At 42.4% G+C, this 19594-nt stretch overlaps 1 protein-coding gene across 1 annotated transcript in view; it reads left to right on the top strand.

Annotated features, from left to right (window-relative positions):
• Positions 1-314: 314 nt before the first annotated feature.
• LOC138301928 (chymotrypsinogen B-like) overlaps positions 315-19594 on the top strand; it is a 74292-nt gene continuing 55012 nt past the window's right edge. The window contains exons 1-2 of the mRNA XM_069242385.1: positions 315-413; positions 6543-6646. Of these exons, the coding sequence (XP_069098486.1) occupies positions 362-413; positions 6543-6646 (156 nt within the window). The 5' untranslated portion in view covers positions 315-361. The remainder of the gene's footprint in view (positions 414-6542; positions 6647-19594) is intronic.

A 19594-nucleotide genomic window follows, 5' to 3' on the forward strand; every position in this document is an offset into this window, starting at 1 on the left:
ATGTAAAGCCCTGACGTACCTCTTTAATACACGTTCACATTAAACATTATGAATTCCCCTTAAGGCTATATAAAATGTTGGTGCAGTGCCAATGCTAAACTAACATTTGATGATGATAACATTCTTGGCAACTGTTCATAATAAATCCACCTTCTCCTATACATGTTTCTCAATGTCAAGTGGCATCTTAATTTCTCATATGGTTTGTTTACCTTTCTGTATGCATGGACCTTGTGTATAATCAAGGTCAACAGTATAACACATTTTTTGATCACACCGCTTGTGCTGGGCTTCCCGGCCTTATATAGAGTTTATGCCCCACAGGCCAAGTGTTCAGTCCCTGAGTGAAGCTCACAGCACCATGTCTCTCCTTACTCTGCTTTGCTCCCTGGCCCTGGTCAGCACTGCCTTTGGTAAGTGACGACAACAATACTTTCACATTGTTGACTCCTAGGATGACTATGGTGAGCTTTCACAGCTGCTTCGGATCAGACTGGGGCCAGACAAAATGATTAGATGCTTGGTGGTGGTATCATAGGCACATACTCAAGGTCCAGGGTAAAGAGGACCCCTCGCCTTTCTGCGATGACATATTGCAGAATCATTCTCTCTCATCAGGAGACAAAGCATGAATGCTGCCACTTCCACCCCTGGCATTTCGGTGAATTCTCATCCACGCTCTCAATTTAAAATATGGAGAGTTTTGTCTTTGACAGATTTGGCAGAAAACAACCAACAGTTTAATGAAAATATATAGCAACTGCCATCTACCTGGCAGACAGAGTGCACCCCGATTAAGGCATTTCATTCTGTCTTTTCATATTGACAATAACTACAGAACTTCTCTTGGCACGAGATTATCAGCTCATGCCTCGTGTCTTGTGTGCACCGCTGGGTGACCACAGTAAGCCACTTGACATCAATGTATTAGTTTAAAAAAAAATACTAAATGCACACACTGACAGTGCATAGCAATTAAAGAGAGGTGAAGAAAAATGGAATTTGTGAAATCCTTGTGGAAAAATCATGAGAGTCACCCATTTTCAACATGAATGGCATTCACACCTAAAAAAAACCTTGCACATACACAGCATTCTTCAGTAAAGAGCTGATGAAAATTCGTAGAACTACAGGACATGATCTGGGAGGACCAGGTGTGATAGTAGAAGACCATATTCAACTTCTAAGTCAGTGAATATCTAGAACATCATCTTCTAGATATATTGGTGAAGAAAGAAACAGTAAAGTAATTCAAGAATATCTAGGGGCATATGGAGGGAACTGGTGTTGTAACACACATTGATGTCCCCCATTGCAGATAATGAGAGACTCTTAAGTCTCCCATATCACACAGACATTCATTGGCCCTGGGGGGAATGGAGGCCCTCTGAAGGTGTGGGGCTCCATCTGCATCTTAAAGGCAGCAGTGATCTGGGTTACGCCCCAGGAATAACCTTATCTTACTTACTAATTATACTGAGGATACAAGCGTTTTTCAAATTGATTAGTTTGTCATTCTGTTTAATAGCTCCCGAGACATCAGCCATTAATACATTATTCTGAACTAAACTTTCAGAACTTTAAGCAGCTCCCATTTTTCTATCAGCACCGAATGTTGGCTTTCTTGTCATTTTGTATCCAAAGGACAACATATTTCTTTCTCTGCCACAGATGAAGAGCATCTCCTCCCACAGCTAGAAGATAGCTCAACTGAAAAACATGAAATATTTCTCCCTAAACCTCCTTCAAACCCCATTCAAACTTTTGAGGGTTAAAATGTTTCATGTGTTTCTAATGAATGCACTACTTGAGACTCAATTTCTAGTTATTTTCTTTGAGCGACCAATCTCTCTTTCCCCTTATCTCTATAACCGGATTCTGAGCTGCTCTTCTCGGCGCTCTAGTGGCGTGGAAACCAGGCCGTTTCACTGCAGCTGGGGCGCGGGCGCGCGGGGGAGGGAAGCGCTGCCTGCTACTCCGTCACTCTTAACACCGTTCGGAGAAATTGTTAAAATGCATTGATTCATTCGTTTCTACGATTTTATAATAAGCGGATCGCTTCGTTAGTGTCTTCTAACATTTTACACTTTTTGTATTGATTCAATCACTGCTAACATTTTAAAAGTTGACCGGAACCTGAGACTGTGAGTGGGGAACATCATGAGGAACTCTAGAAACTTGCTACTTGAATAATACAGCGGCTAGGGGGTTGACGCTCTAGCGAACTATTTATTTATTAACAGCTGGGACATGGGTGTGCAGGTGAGGGAAGTGCTGCCTGCTACTCCGTCACTCTGTTAACGGAGTACTCCGTTCGTAAAAATTGTTAAAGTGCATTGTTTTATTCGTTTTTATGTTTTTATAAGAAGCGGATCGCTTAATTAGTGTGCTATTAACCCTTTTTACACGCTTATGTTGTTTGAAACACTGCTAACATTTTTAAAGTTAACAGGTTCCTAGGGATGGGGAACATAGAGCATGAGGAGCTCTAGAAACGTGCTGCTCAATTCATAGAGCGGCCGAGGGGGTCGGCGCTCTAGTGGTGTGGAAACCAGGCCATTTCATGGCGGCTGGGACACTGGCACACCGGGTACGCCAAATGCAAGCCCGTCTGCGCCTGTCCACTCTCAAACGGGGCCAGGTATGCTGCTCACAGCTCCACTCATCCGGTAACTATACCTCCCAACAACTCCTATGCCTAAGACAAGCAAGTAAAACTCAATTATGTCAACCACTGGATATTATGCAGGAAGATATTTCGTGCCCATACTGTGATTTCCTCTGTAAAAAACAGCATTCCCCTAAGAAGGGAACTACAAGGACAGGAAACGAGAAGGAGAACCCGAAGTAGGACACGATAAGCACAGGGGTGGAGGAAAACTGTTAGGGATTCAGGTTAGTTAATTGTAGATCCCTGCCAGGGCACAAAGCAGAAACTAGACTTCTATTAGAGGAGGAGAAATTAGACATCTTATTTGTCACAGAAACATGGCTGAACGAGAGTGCAGGGGCTGATATACAAATGGCACTCCCACAAGGCAACAATATCAACAGAATAGACAGACTGGGTAAATAAGTAGGCGGGATTGTAATAATTCTAAAAGAGAAATTTCAGTCCTCTATCCTACCGCTTGAAACCCCAGACAGTGAAAACTTTCAATTTAACATACTTTCTCTGGGGTACTGATTTACAGACCTCCGGTTCCTAGTACACAATTCATAGAAGCGCTACAGGACTCATTAGCGTCCATCACTCTAAGTAAAAAATTTATAACATTTTTAGGGGATTTCAATTTGCATTTAGAAGACCAAAATAATACAACAGCAACAAGACTAAATCAAAACCTCGAGGCCATGCAGCTGACCCTAAAAGCTGAGGTTCTTACACACAAAAAATATAATCTGCTGGACCCCATTTTTTGTAACAACCTGAAAGTCCAAATAAATAGAGTTGCACCACAACCTTGTACAGACCATCATCTTGTTCTGTTCACTTTAGGAAAAGTGTCAGGGATAGAGATGATCAACTCTATGGTGAAAACGGGATGGTAATGGGGAAAGTTGTCAGGAAAAGATTGGGAGGAGATGTTACTAAGAACCCAGTCCTTGCTAAAAGAGGACGTAAACTTAGAAGACACATATAACAGCTGGGAAGAATGAATTACATGTTCTCTGGACAAATGTATTCCAATCACTGCTATCAAAAACAAAGGGCAAGCTAAAACCACACCCTGGTTTAACCTTCATCTAGCATCGTGGAGGAAAAATTGCAAAAAAGTAGAAAGGACTGCCCTCAGCTGAAATATGAATATAAAACAGCAATAAAACATTATCAAAAAGAATCGAAAAAAGGCCCAGGCAAAGTATTTTGAAAAAATCATTTCAAATGCCTCAAACTCCTCAAGAAAACTTTTTAAAATTGTGAAGGGACTGAAGGCAGACAAGTTGGGTATGATCCCTCCATCACTGACAAGAGCTAGATGTAACAAATTAGCCTTTTTCTCTCAGGAAAAGGTTTAAAAAATACACAGCTCTTTCCTGGCCAGTCGTCAAGATTGCATTCAGCAAGCACAAATCCAGGAATCATCTTCAAACATCACCCCACTCAATATGATTCCTGAGTTGAAAGAGGAGAGGGTACAGGAAATTATGAGAATAATAAAATCTGGATCCCCTTTAGGCTCAGTCCCTCCACAGTTAATAGTGGAAGGTCTTCATACACTCCTTGCAAATATCACAAACATTTTAAGTATATCTCTAGATTTGGGAGCTGTGCCCAATAGATGGAAACATGCCGTCTTCAGACCACTGTTGAAAAAAACTTACCTAGACCCATCAGATACCAACAACTATCGTCCTATTTCACTTCTTCCAGCCATGGGAAAGATTTTGATGAAACATGTTATTAAGACCCTATCCAACTCCTAGAAGATAATCAACTTCTAAATCCCTCGCAGATGGGTTTCAGAATCCAGCACAGCACAGAATCAGCATTGCTGGTGGTCACAAAAGAACCTAAAAGGATTCTGGATCAGAGAGGAGCAGCCACCATTATTCTGCTACACCTAATTGCGGCATTCAATACTGGTAATCATAAGATTCTAGTCCAGAGACTAAAAGAGACAGGGGTGAAAGATAAGGCTCTGAAATGGATGCAATCCTTTATGAAAGACCAAACCTTTTAAGTGATGGAAAACTCATGCTTTTCAGATATTATAGCCTCTAAATGTGGAGTGACCCAGGGTTCTGCCCTTAGTCCCACCTTTTTCAATATATATTTAAGACCTTTAGCAAACATTGCGATCAAGCATGGGCTATCTTTTGTATCTTATGCAGATGATACCCAACTGGTGGTATCATTTGCAAAAGGGAAAGGCCTTATGCTTAAGTCAAAGTCAGTGGCGGCTGGTAATTTTAAGAGAGATGGGGGGTGGGCAGGAAGAACACTCACTCTCATTCATTCACACACGCATGCACATCGATTCACAACATTCATCAGCATTCAAACATACATGCACGAACGAAACATTCATTTAAAAAACACACACACACTTACCTTCGGCTCGGAGGTCCCAGGAGGGTTGGGACTGCTGCCTTCCCTCTCTGACTGACCCTAGGTCAGCCAATGAGGGAAGGCAGCAGTCCCAACTTTGTCACAGAGTGGGATGGGGTCAGTGAGACTTCTGACCCCTCCCCACTCTGTGACGAGGTGTCACTGATTGACACTCGCCCTGGGCGCTTCAGGGCTTAAACCTGAAGCGCCCAGGTCGAAGTCAATCGGTGACGCTTCCCCTCGTCACCGAGGGGAAGGGCCTTAAGGCACCTTTGCTGAGCTGAGGAGGTCACGCCCATAGGAGCTGTGACCTCTTCAGTCCAGCAAAGTTCAACTCAGGCAGCCAGGAGTCTGCGCAAATCGCACGTCTGACTCCTGGCTGCCTGATCTGAACATGAAGAGTGTCTGTCAGGCTGACCTTTGCTGAGCCTGACAGGCACTCTTCATGAGGGGCAAAAGGTGGAGGGGCGTGGCCCCTCCACCCTAAAGGACGGGCCACGGCTGGTCAAAGTTATGTTTCTGGGAAATAATCCGCACACAAATATTGATTTGGGATGGTCAGTGTCTGGGTAACCCCCCCCACTCCTAAATCTCTCATACAAAGATATTCTTGGCATTTGGATGGGTAATGCCCTCACAATGGATGCACAGACAACAAAATTGGCCCATAGCTGTGTAGATATACTAAGCACAATCCGGAAATTCATTAAATTACTCCCAGAAAACTTGGGAACAGTGCTACAGGCCTTGATAATTTCAATCCTGGACTACGGGAACTCTCTATACTTAGGCTCCCTGAAATATGTTACGAAAAAGCTGCGAGTAGTACAAAATGCAGCTGCCAGAATGTTACTGAAAATCCCTGACACAGAATCAAGAAAAGAGACATTGAAAACACTGCATTGGATGCCTGTCAAAGCAAGAATCAAGTTCAAAACATTAGTGCACAAACTGATTCTTGACAAAGGACAACAGAAACTGAGAGGTATACTGTCATGTTAGCGCCGTACTAGTCCCCTTAGATCAGCTCACGGTCACTTTCTGAAGGTTCCAAGAATTAGGAAATCTAAATGGGAAGGGAGATCTTTTTCCTATCTAGCTCCACAACTGTGGAACTCCCTGCCGATAGAGATAATATTGACAACTGAGGAGCCAAGATTTAGGAAGATGATAAAAACCTATCTCTTTCCACAACCCTCTACTTAACCAGTAGCCGAATCTCTGTCTGTCAGGAGTACATACTAGTTGATCTTCTCCTCACCTGGAGTTGGGAGGCCCTAGGGTAGCTATGCGCCCTACAAATTCAAATTCACATTTAAATTCTACCTCCTTAGCTTCTTTTTGCCCCTATACAACTACAGTTCATTTTGTGGGAAGTCCAATATGTGCTCTTCAAAAAGATGCTTAATCCTCCATTAGCAGTTGCTTCATGTTAGCACTTGGTACTGCGTGCAACTCATTGAACTAACAGAGCCTTATTGCATTCTAGGCTGTGGTGAACCAGACATCTATCCAGTCCTCAGCGACTTTGCAAGGCTAACAAATGGTGAAGAAGCTGTCCCTGGGTCATGGCCGTGGCAGGTCTCCATACAGGTAATATTTTTCAGCTTACTGACAAGCAAGTGCAGTGTGCCAGATAAACATCAGAAATATGACTTCTCACATTACTGTTGACAGTTGATGTTCATGCAAGATTCCTATCAGAAGCCTTTAGAATCAAATTAAGCTTAAGTTGTGTATTCAACAGAAACACTGAATTGAAAAACTATAATTACTCAGGAGGGCAACATTGACATCCCTGTATCAACACTCTATATAGAAGTGATTGGATCATGTTACTACTGTTTTCCAACTATTTATTATAACATAAGGCTTTTGTAAAAGGTCTGAGTGCACCCCAGGCTAAGAAAGCTAAAAAGGTCTTAATACACTCGATGTCGATTTAAAATTATGTTTGAGTTCAGCTCTGGTGCAGTCTCTTCTATTACCAAAATGCACAGTTAGTAGAGCCCTCATTGATTAGCCTCGACCTTTATGAAGCTCGTGACAATATTAAGAGCCTGAAGGTGCTGTCAGCCACTGTTCTGTACTGTGCATATTTACTGCTGCCCTAATTCAGGGTTCATCGTTCACTGCTGCAGTCACTAGAGTTTTCTGCTGGTTTATATCAATCATATTGCCACCATTTTGCAAATGGAATGGTAAAAAATGGCTTTTTAAAACTCCACAGTTTGTGATTAACTGGCCTTTCAAATATACAGATTGCTAATAGTATAGACAGTACTATTTTGATCTTGACAGTTCTTGTTTTACCTAGGCATTAAAAGAGAGAGATACATCTTCATTTATACTAGTCCGGGATTCACATTGCTACTATTTGTCACAATCTTCAGGGTTTCTGAATGCCTTAAGACTGCCCTTGGTGCACAGCGTGTTGATGCCCAGTTCTCCCCAGTCGCTCTTTAGGGCCATCTAGTACTCCTGGAATGGTACCCTTCCAACACTGTGCACCCTCCTGGCAGATGGCCAACCTACAGGCCCTGGATTACTTAGGATATCCTTGCATAATGCAATAGTACTGGTGACCCCCTTAGGGATAGTGACACTCCTTGGGAAAGATCATGTGTATAATTATACAAGGCCATAGGTTATCATATATGGGACATATTTGTGTCCAAAGAGGGAGACACACAGGTTTCCACCACTTCCCCACCTCACGATGACCCCACCCATCAAGCTTGAAATCAGACAGGTCACGTTTGGAGAAGATGGTACCCATCCAGCTCCCACATCTAAACCAAGTGGCTGGTAGTCAGAGGTGGTAGTTTGAAAGGAGGAAGATACCTCCTTCTCCACAGATATCTAGTTTAGGAATGGAGCAGGCAAGCTCAAACATTTACAGACTATTTAAGTCTCTATTATCTCAATTTAATGTCCATTCAGTACTAGGACGGACCTATTTTTGTTCACACTTTCACAAATGAATATGTAAGTCTAACAGCCCTAGTCCACTTACTAGTATTTTAAAGAAAGCCCAATCTTCTAAGGATATGCAGAAAACCAAGTGTAGGGTAGCTTAAAAGATAATACCTGTCAGCTAAATGTGTAGAAGTCTCTTGTAGGTAGAGATCCCAAGATCGCACCAGCCCTCTATAGGAGAAATATTTGTGGGTAAAACATATTTTTTGTTGTTGACCTATGAGAGCATCTTTGCGTTGGAATGGGAAATGTCCAAAACAACGATACCAGAACCATGACAACGTTGTTAACGCAAGCGGAACAATGGTTGCGTTACCATCTGTCTTTTCCTCTGCCTTAATCACGCATGTGCTGAACAACGCACATGTACGGGTAAGGCAGAGAAAAAGGGAGTCAGCATCGGGAGAGGACGCGGTCAGGTAAGTGGGGCTGGGGGTAGTTTTTAAGGCGGGGTGGGGTGTAGGGGTAATTTTGTTTTTAGGGGAAGGGGTGGGTGGGGTTGGATAATTTTGTATTTAGGGCAGGTGGAGGGGACTGGGAAATTTTGTTTTTGGGGCGTGGGGTTGGGGTAATTTTGTATTTAGGGTGGGTTTTTAGGGGCAAGGGGCTGGGTAATTTTGCATTTAGGGCGGGGCGGGTTTTACGGGGCAGGGGTTGGTGGGGTCGGGATAATTTTGTATTTAAGGCGGTTGGGGGGTTGGGTTTTAAGGGGTTATGTGGGGGGTCGGGGTGATTTGTATTTAGGGTGGGTGAGGGTGGTTGGGTTTTTAGTGCCAGGGGTGGGGAGTCAGGGTAATACGTGGTCAGGTAAGTGGGGCTGGGGGAGGGTTGGGGTAGTGTTTAGGGGTCAGGGTAGTTGGGTTATTTTTTTTTAAGGGGTGGCGGGTCGGGGTAGATTTGTTTTTAGGGCGGGGGAGGGAGGTCGGGGTACTATGGTTTTTAGGGCGGGGTGGGGAGTTGAGGTAATTATGTTTTTACGGACGGCGTTGGGGGTTGGGGTCATTTTTGTATTTAGGGTGCGAGGGGGTGGAATTTTAGGGGCAAGGGTCGGGGTAATTTAGCATTTTGTGCGGGTGGGGGGCTTCGGTTTTTAGGGTCAGGGGGTCGGGGTAATTTTGTTTTTAGGGGTGGGGTAGTTTTATTTTGGGGGTTGGTTGTTTTTAGGGCGGGTGGGGGTTTGGGGTAGGTTTTAGGGCTAAGGGAATGGGGGTATCAGGGTAGTTTTTATGGGCCGGTGGGAGGTAGGAGCAGTTTTATTTTGTGGGTGGGAGTCAGGGTAGTTTTATTTTTAGGGCGGGGTGGGGGGTCGGGTAATTTTATTTTTAGGGTTGGGGTAGTTTTAATTTTGGGGTGGGGGTCCCATTGTTAGGGCAGGTGGGGGGTCGGGTAGGTTTTAGGGCTCAGGGTGGGTGAGGGGTCGGGTAGTTTTATTTTTAGGGCGAGTGGGAGGGTCGGTGTAATTTTATTTTTAGGGCGGGTGGAGGGGTGGCTTGCGAAAACCACACATGCTGTTCCACAAATGCTCTTGCCTTTACAACAAAAAATCATTGTAAAGGCATGTGTGGTAAAGGCATTTGTGGAAACAATGCAGTTGTTGTTCTGACTGCTTTGTTCAGGCATGCGTGGTTAGCGCATTCGTTGTTCTATCATCAACATCGGAAGGCTGCAGTAGATTACATTAGAAGATGCCGTTATCTAAGAAAGCAGCTCTACGGTTCAGAAAAGGTAAAGCTGGCAAGAGGTAGACATTCTTCAGGAAGGGCTCCGCTCCCCCACCACACCCTTCCATCAAATAAGCCTTACAGCACGACTCTAAGGTTGTTCATTTTTTACGTAGATGGGGCTTGCCAGCTCTAAATGCAGATTATTTACAGTCAATGGTGGATTTCAAGGCAATAATGGTACACTCTAAAAGGTTTTCTGAGTATCATAGCCCCGTGAGAAACATTTCACACAGGCTTCATGGTGTGAGCCCAGCTATGCAACGGTTTCAACAAAGTGGAGGTGGTTTACTTGCGTTTTGCATATAGATAGAAAATGTCACTACCAGAAGTGAAAGCAGTCCTAATTCATCTTAGATATAATTGATAAACATCAAATGGTTCTTATAGAATTATTAGAGAAGTCAAAAATCAAAAAATTTGATGTCATTTCTCCTTAACCCTTTCTTAGAGACAAAGGGCAATCTATTAAAAAGACCCAGGAAACTGACGAGGATGTACCTCATTGAAAGCAACCATCGTTTTATATTAGAAACTGATGCCTCTGGCATCGCTGTACCACTGGACTGTTACAGTTTTAGAACAACATAGAAGACCTACATCCAGAACCCTCTTTCTCAAAACATCTTTCTCTCACATAAATTAATTGCATCATCCTAGAAAAGTAGTATCTGCATCCATCTCAGAAAGGAGTCACATCCTCTGAAGGCTCATATCATTTGGTCTAGTTCTTACAGACTGTAAGAACCTTCATCTACTCACCATGAGGTGGTTCAACCAGAGACTAGCATGGTTGCAGCTGTTCTTGTCTCATTTCAGCTTCATCACATGGTAGACCCATGGGGAAACTAACTTAAAAGCCACCACCTCATCGTGTTTTTAATCTGAAGCTATAGATTTTCTCTTCCATTCTGAATTAGTCAATGCTAGCTTGTTTTGCAGTCCAGATGCCTCACGGTCTTTAGGAAATGTACAATAATTCAATGACAGAATCCAATCCAGAAAGCAAGACCTGCTTACCTCACCTTGAAAGAGAGATCCCTGGTGTACTAATGAACTCTAGTAATCTTAAACTACCGGTTATTGCTAAGAGTAAAGGAATAACAGCAACATTTCCTTGGCCTAGTCCATTTTCACATGTAAAGGAAATGAAGGACAGTTTTGGCTACACGTCAAGTAATTTCATCCGTGACTGGCAGCTTTTCAGTGGGTGAAATCTACCATGATGATGTACTGGAATGATGGGGAGGATACTGAACATATGCGGGGTATGTCCTAGCGGCCATGAAACGCTGCACTGAGACACTACCAGCTTCTTCAGCTTCAGCCACATAGTGGGTAGCAGCAGCCGAAGCTAAGTGTGCCTCGGCACAGCCTATTGGAAGGCTTCTGCAAACCCAGCACCCGCCCTTAGATGGCCAGGTTTCTGCTTGTGACACACAAGGTCTTCAATCGTTGAGGAGGTAATGCTTAGTGCAAAGGGTCAGGAGGAAAATTTACTGAATGGCGGATAGACAGGGTGTGAGGGCGTTTATTTCTCTCCTTTTACCTGGAGTGAGCCAATGAAGGGCAGCAGGGAGAAGCTTATCAGCTCCTAAATATAACCTTGTTGGGGTTGAGCATCAAGTTGGCATACAAACTGAACAGGGCACATGCTGAGGGGTGGGAGAGACAGACAGGGTTTAGGTATCATGGGGCAAATAGTTAACCATCAGGAGCTGGAGAGCTGGGACAGAGCTACTGTAAGATCCGTGCCAGCGAGTTCCATCTACTACTGCACTATTCCACCTCTCAGCACCACTGGGACCTTTACATCTGGCAACATCCATCAACACCATTGGAAACAGATGCATATCTAATTTTATGAAAATCAGTGGGTCCAATTCCGAGATGGCAAAATAGCCATTTGGATATGGGACATCAATGCACCAGGATTACCCCCAAACAAAAAGTTCTTCTGCTTGCAGAGCATTAGACGCACTACATTGACAAGTAAAGAATAGGTGATGCATCCAATTACTGAGCCCCCTACTGCCAATTTATTAATGCTTCCCCCTGGAACGTAGAGTACAAATAAAACATTATTCAAGCCACATGGTGCAAATGAGGGTTCAAGAGTGGTGAACAATTGCCCGTTGCCACTGTAAAATTACCTGGCTGGTAACTACAGTGTATAGTAGTTATTGCAGACATTTCTACATATGATGCAGGTCCATGGATCTGCAACCTAGATAACGAGATCCCTTGGGCACTATGTACTTCCTAAAGATGGTTTCTTTTTGGATTTCTGAGCTTTCACTCTCACAGACAGTCATTGAAAACTCTGTGTGTAGTGGTGGTTTGTCCGGCTTTATTTATGTTATTACAATCGCTTCAATTAATGGGAAAGGGAGTATATCTTTATCTCTAGCCTCCCCATGGAACAGAAGTAAGGATGGGGTAAGTTTATTCATGAATTCCTTATAGAATTCTATAGTTTGCCCATCACTGCCTGGCACTTGACCATTATTTAAAACTCATGACATCTGCTTTTATTTCCTCCAGGGCGATAGGGCCAAATGACAGTTCTCGTTTCATTTCATTGAGCCATGCCAAGTATGTATTTATTTCATCAGAGTTTTGGAATGCATATAGTTTGGAATAAAAGTGAGTGAAGGTTTTCAAGATTTCCACTGGATGATATAATGGTAGTCCTTGTTCTGAATCTATCTGGACTATCTCTGCAGCCACCCAATGCGGTCATTTTAGAATAGTCAGAGTCAAGTGCATTCCCCTTCACCATATTACCTAGCAGCTGCATACGTCTGCAGAAACAGCCTCTCTTTCAGTCTCATCGTGGGATTCCTTAGTTTTGCATTGTAAGTCGTGAAGGACTTTGCTGTCTCTGCTGCACGTGTTTGTGCTTTCCAGCTCTTTGAGGGGTTTTTCCAGCCCATTTAGTCTGCTGCGCATGGAACAGAGAACGCCGCTCCCTCTAGCTGTACATTCCCCCTAGACTACAGCCTTGAAAGCCTCCCAGAATACTAAATATGTGTCCATCAACCCCACATTATCCAAGCATATAGCTTTGCAGATGTTTTCCTTAAATGTACTGTCCAACAACAAATTGGGGTCAAATTGGGGGGAAATCTCCATGAGCCGTGGGCTGCTTCCGCTGGGCATTTTTAATGTCAGGACTACAGTGCATGATGTGAGTGCGCTTGAGGTAGGTGTGTTATTGAATCTGTCCAGAAAGCTATGGGCCACATTTACAAGAAAGGTATGCATCACTAGTGATGCGCCACTTTTCTTGCGGCTCCCTTGCGTCCCCTCACGCCACAATGGTAGCACCGTATTTACAATACGGTGCACTATGGCGCATGTTAGGGGCTAAAGCGTCATTTTTTTGATGCTATTGTAACTCTTTACTGGATTAGTTTGAAAAAAATGACGCTAATCCAGTATAGTGTTAAGAGGCCCATTGAAATCAATGGGAGACTCATTTTAACACCTGCTTTAAGCAGACGTTAAAAATTACGCTAGAAGTGGCACAATGGAATCTCATAGATTCCATTGCCCCATGTTTAGTGACCCTCTAACAAGGGAACGTCCCCTTTGCATACATCATGCATATATTATGCATGATGTGGCACAAAGGGTTTAGAATATGGCATTATGATAGCAAAAATGTTGCTGCAAATGTGGCAATAAGGGGACCAGGGGCTTGTAAATCTGACCCTATGTCTCAGGAACCCAGCCAGAAATCTAGTCTGGCTTTAGTGCCATGTACTGTGGATATGTAAGGAAATGTTTTGCTTGTAGGGTACATTTGCCTCCAGATACCTACCAAATCATGCTATTGCATTAGTGCAAGTTACATTCCTCTGGCGTTCGTGTTATGTTTAGTCCAATAATTAGTCCTCCAAAGTGTGGCATGTAGTGTTATGTTGTAGTCACCTCTGCAGACAATACGTCACGACTAGAGTGCCATTCGTTGGCCATTACATTTGCAAAAAACTCCTGTCATCTTCCATATGTATTTATTAATATGGCATGCACTTTTTGTATTATGCCTTTTGGATCAGATATGGTGCAGATATGCTTAAAGTGTAATCCATTTTTGATCATAATAGTCTTTCCTCTAGCATATGCCGAGTATGTCGCAAAGTATATATGTGTTTCCCACGTTTTATCAATATTGCTGGTAGAGTCATTGCAAAGGTGTGTCGATTGAAAAAATAGGATATCTATATTTTTTCAGTTTGCATAAGGAATCATTTGGCGGTTCTTATTTTCTATGACAATAATTTAAGTCTGGGTGGGGCATTTTTGCTATTTTTGGAGCATTGTGCCATGTTGCACGTGCTCTATTGGTATTATTTTAGGCTCTTAGAACTCTCATCTTACTGCGTATGATCGCACTTGGGCTATGCAACCACTGCTTTGTCTTTAATTCCCCCTCCACCCACCAACACTGAAAGTAAACATTCCAACAGTGCCCCAACACCATTCCCTAAAACCAGCTTGGTCAGGCAGCATTGTTGCTGTTCTTTCCTTGACCTGACTGTAGCCTATGCAGACTGTCGGGGGCATCTGAAAAAGCTTCATGTGTGCATCGTATAGCACCTCTGTGCACCACTAGGGCTGTGGGACAGCCATTCACAGTCCTTACAGTTTAACATGTTGGTGTCTGGTGGAATTTACGAAATGGCACCATGATACTATGCCTTGTATTATGACAGTATCTGTGCTTTACGTCTTTTTGTGGAAATGTCTATACTTACAACCTAGACTACTGGTAGAATAGTCATACAGTAGTAGCCTGAATCAAGTCATACATGCTTCGTTGCTCATGTGGTGTACAGTTATCTTATCCACCACATAGGTGATTAATGATTTGTAAAATGATGGGTCCTGTGGCAGATACTGCTCTTTGCATTTCCTTATTGTATGGTTCACTGTTCATTCTTCTATGTCAGCACTTTGTTTTTTTTGTTTGGTACTGTCAAATTATTCTTGCCCTATTCCATGTCTCTGAGTGATTGGTAATAGTCCTGTTAACCATGATCACTTATTTTGCCATGTTAATGATGGCTGCTGCAGCCTGAGGATCAAAGGTGACATGCGTTTTGCCTTGTATGATGAATTTTTGTTTGGCCAAGTATAGCATGGCATGCTGTGTTCCCAATGATTATAATTTCTTTATTTACCATTCCAAGCTACCTCCTTGGCTCCAAGACGTATTTGTATAAAATTGGGATAAAAGGTGATCACAGAGCCGTTGCTGGCGATATTTCTTTTGTATCTCTTGCCAGTCAATGTATTTTGCCATGGCTCCTGTAGTTGAAAAGGTTGGCAATTAATACTTTTGGTGGTGTCCACGGTAATGGGTGAGGCACCAGACAGTGGTGTGCGCACTCAACCGCAAACATCTGCAAAATGATTTCATATCCACATATATCTACACACAACTGTTCTACATATTCCTCAGTTTTACCCATTGACGTGGTTTCAGACACACTAGGTGTTAGGAGGTTACTTCTTCTGGACATCCCTTCAAGATCTTCATTTTTCAATGTGATATGTAGCAGTTCTGCAGCCATATCAGTTTGGACTTTCATCAGCCATTTTAGTCAATGAGATGCGTTGTTCTCCAATATCAACTGTTTTGTGTAGATTAGCCATGAGTTATTTGAGGTCATCCTGTAGACGTGTGTGGGTGTCTGTTTTGGTGATGGATGCCAGACTACCCTTTATTTCCATCAGGAGTCCTTTGATGTCTGGATCGGCCATTGTTTTTGTTTATCTGTGGAGTCATCTGGATTGCCCACTGTCTCACCCTCTTGTGTGTTCTCATTGAGTTCCTCGCGCCAAACTGTGGTTTAGCTTGCTTTGTGTCAGTTTTGTCCATGGTGGTAACACCATGCCAACTCACTCCCAGGCAACTTTAGCAATGTTTGTAGTAGGGAGTTATGCAACAATGCCTGCTTTATGTAGTAATGGCTGGCCTCAGAGGAGGCTCACACTGGTGCTCTTTCTGTTACACTATGTCTTCGTCGAACACCAGCGGGATTGTAGTGGTCATTCCTGCCATCGTCTCTTGGCTAAGGACCGACACTACTTTTTGCCCTTTCAGTCAACATTTCAGCCTTACTATCCTGACCGCAAGAAGGGCAGTCTCAATTCACAAGCCAAGTAGGCTCTTGGAGAATGTTGAATTATATGATGTCCAAATTTGCACTTTATTTATCTCTAATGTGCTTGCCGTCAGCAGTGCTGTGGTACTGTATTCACTGTTCCTTTAGTCTCACAGTGTGGGCCTTCTCCGCACACCCTCCAGTCACTACCAGTGGCACTGGTCGCACCAGGTCTATCTCTGGCCTGCAGGCTTCAGTTGAACATGGTGGGTCCAGCATGGCTGCTGCATACGCGGAACTCTTCCTGACACGATGGCACTGCAGCCTCACTTGCCTCCTCCGGCTGTCCCGACTCACGATCTTGCATGGCCTACTGTAGACTTCACCAAGCTCCAGTTGAGCAGGTCTCTCTTTGTAGTGCTGTTCAGGTTGAGCTAACCTTCCTTTGCTGGATTTACAGGCACTACAGCCTCCAGACTTGTACTCATAATGATCTGGGCAGGTTCCAATCACTTTATCCACCCACAGTGTCACATTTTGGTGGACAAATGTGGTTTTCAAATTGTTTTAAATGTTCTGTCTGCAGAGCGATCTCATCTTGTGGCGATCTTGCTCTGTGCCTTCTAGCAGGCCCAGCCAACAAATTAGTCAAGGCAGTAGCGTAATTTTAACTCCCAATCCCTTGCCTGGCACTCTGTAAATTCACATTATATTTCAACCATATAGCAAGAAATGACTTCTTCTGGTATATCTTTGGGATAAAATCAAGCAGTGCCATGTAATGCTGTATAATGATATGTGATATGGATGCAGGTAAGCCTGCAACGTATGTCCTCAGTGCCGCCCACTTATAGTAGATAACAATAGTTACTCCAATAAATACACTTGAGAGCAGTTACAAATGTACTCTCACTCTATGAACTTAGCCAATCATTAAACCTCTCACCACCACACACTCGCTCCTATTGATCTATACTTTCGACCAATGACAATGAATGATCTTTATTTGCATGATTATTTAAAACTTAAGTTACATAATGCTAGTGAAAATAAGTGTGACCTAATAATGTGTTATTTGGAACAAGCTTACTAATAAACAGAGTATCACATTAATTATGGCTGCTCAAATGTGATATTACGACAGTAGGTAACTGACTTGTGAAACGCTGCTGGATGCCTAACAGATTCCATTCCAGAATCGCTTTATTTAAACCACGAGTCTGACGGCTCAGTGGCTTGGTAATGTCACCAGAACCCCAAGCTATCACTAAAGAACCGTATTAAATATTACCCTTTTTGTATATTGTATATATGGCGTGTCTGTTGAGGGGCACTTAGCTTGTATAATGTGTTTTTTTCAAGCAGTAGGAGAAATACTAGACTACACTGTTAGGTTGTATGCCGAAAAAAGGGACACAATAATTATATATGTTATATATATAGAATATTGTAAAAAAGCAACCTGTTACAAAACTCATTGTGTTTGTAGAAGGAAAGGTTGTTAAAAAGGTACAGCTAACAATGGACACTGCTTAGAGTTATGTGATCCAGGTTTTACCTTTTATTGAGAAAATGTTGATTAAACAATGGACAACGTTAAAGCTGCGCAATGTTTGGGGCTCTCATTATAATGGTAAGACCTACATTTCACACGGACCAGTGAAATAGCTTCGACATCTTCATTGTCAGGGCTACAGTGCAGCAATCTTGAGGAACAAATTATGCAGCAGGTTTATCTAGATTTTGGAGCAAAAAATGCAAATTATGTGGTATATTGTGTGGCAGTATTATTTTCATCCATTTGTGAGGGAAACAACATTTTTGGGCAATACACAAATTATGCAAATTACTTAACAAATTATGTGGCAAATGTGGTAAATTCATAACCGCGCAGTAAACACTGCCATCACAGATACACATAATACACTGGCACTCCCCATTATGCATCTCCTAGCATCCAGTTACTGTGCTCAAACTTTGACGAGCGAAACCTGGTTGCCACAATCCAAAGGATATTTTTTTTAATGTGGCCAATTCAAGACATGCAAATATACTTCAAATGTTTGTGAATACAGGTCATCAGATGGTCATAAAATATTTATTAATCAATTCCTGACATGCTCGATGGATTTTTGCATTTATGTACTTAAATGCCCATTTAATCTCATGTATGTGGGAAGTACTGTCTTTCCATTATGAAAACGCATCCTTGAACATTAAAGAGCTATTAAGAACCCAGACTTATTGTGTCTGGTAGCTAGGCATTTCTCTATGGTTCACCAACGAGATGTTTAACTTCTTACATTTTTTGCCATTGATACAATTAGTAAAAATGAATGTAGCGGGTATAGGACCAGAACATTGAGACAGCGGGATTCGAGGTACATACTTGATCTGCATACTAGGCATCCACAGGATTAATAAGGATGAGGAACTTGAGGTGCAAATAGAGTAGCTTGGCCCTTTATTGGTTGTGTACCTGTAGTACTAGCTAGATTTTTTTTATGACACAGAAATTGTTGTTTTGAGCTAGCCACATATGTAGATTTGGATTTTGCCTTGCATTAAATTATTTGTTTAGGGATGCTTGTATGGGTATGGGGTTTCCTCCCTCAATCTCTAGTACATCACTTACACATTACTACTGATGGTCCTTGTATACCATAATGCCTGTTTCTAATGCTATATTTTGCACTAATTGTGAATTTCATTTAGCTATTTGTATAACTGTGATATGGGTATTTATGCAATGGATTGCCAACTTGGGCTTTATGTAAGATCATATATGATTTGTTTATGTGTGAGGGATATGGTAGGCTGTACATGACTGAGATAAATGTTAATGTGTCCACAGGAGTTATATCTGTGCTATGAAGTGGGTTAATCTAATGTGGAAATTGGCTGCTTCTAGATGTCTTACGAGTCTCTATACAAGGAATCTTTGGTCCCGTGATTGTATCTATATTAGATACTAGTATTTTGTTTATGCTTATTACAAAGTTTGTGCACTCATTGTTTTGTAATATTTTCTTTGTATATTTTTGTAAAACTGGGAAATAACATGATGTACAGCAATGAAATTAAAATGATATATTACTTTCATGTCAGATGTCGAACCATTGCATATTGATGTTGAATTGGTTTGACAACTAACAGAGGATTTCCTCAGGGTCTACATAGGTTTTGTTAATTATTTCTAATGGTGATTGGGTTTGTCCCCTCGACAAAGGCTCGCGTAGAGCCGAAATGCATTAGAAATGGAATCCTCCTGCGGACAATAAAGGATTAAGATATTTTGCTACCCTGGAGTGCCCGTCTTCTTTGGTTGCTGTGTCTCCAAAGGCTTTGCAGAGCAGAGTGCTGTGCCTGTGACGGAACACGCACACTCTTGGTGGAAGAGATCACTGCATGGCAACATCTTTGTTGGATATATATATATATATATATATATATATATATATATATATATATATATATATATATATGTCTCCAAAACCACAATCTTGCTCCAAACGGGTCCATTCCCCATGGGGCGTTGGGCATAAGCCGGATGAGCCCACCGGTGAATAATGTCCAAATATAACCGAAAGAAAAAGAAAAACGCTCACAAAAATAATAGGGTTTACTCAGTGCTTGAAATGGAAAAATTAAAGTTCAGGTACTCTGTGGCAGAGTACCTGCTTGTTTCTGAGAAGTACCGGTACTCTCCAATTGAAAGGATTACG

The sequence above is a fragment of the Pleurodeles waltl genome, chromosome 6 (genome assembly GCF_031143425.1).
Source record: "Pleurodeles waltl isolate 20211129_DDA chromosome 6, aPleWal1.hap1.20221129, whole genome shotgun sequence".
Lineage (NCBI taxonomy): Eukaryota > Metazoa > Chordata > Amphibia > Caudata > Salamandridae > Pleurodeles > Pleurodeles waltl.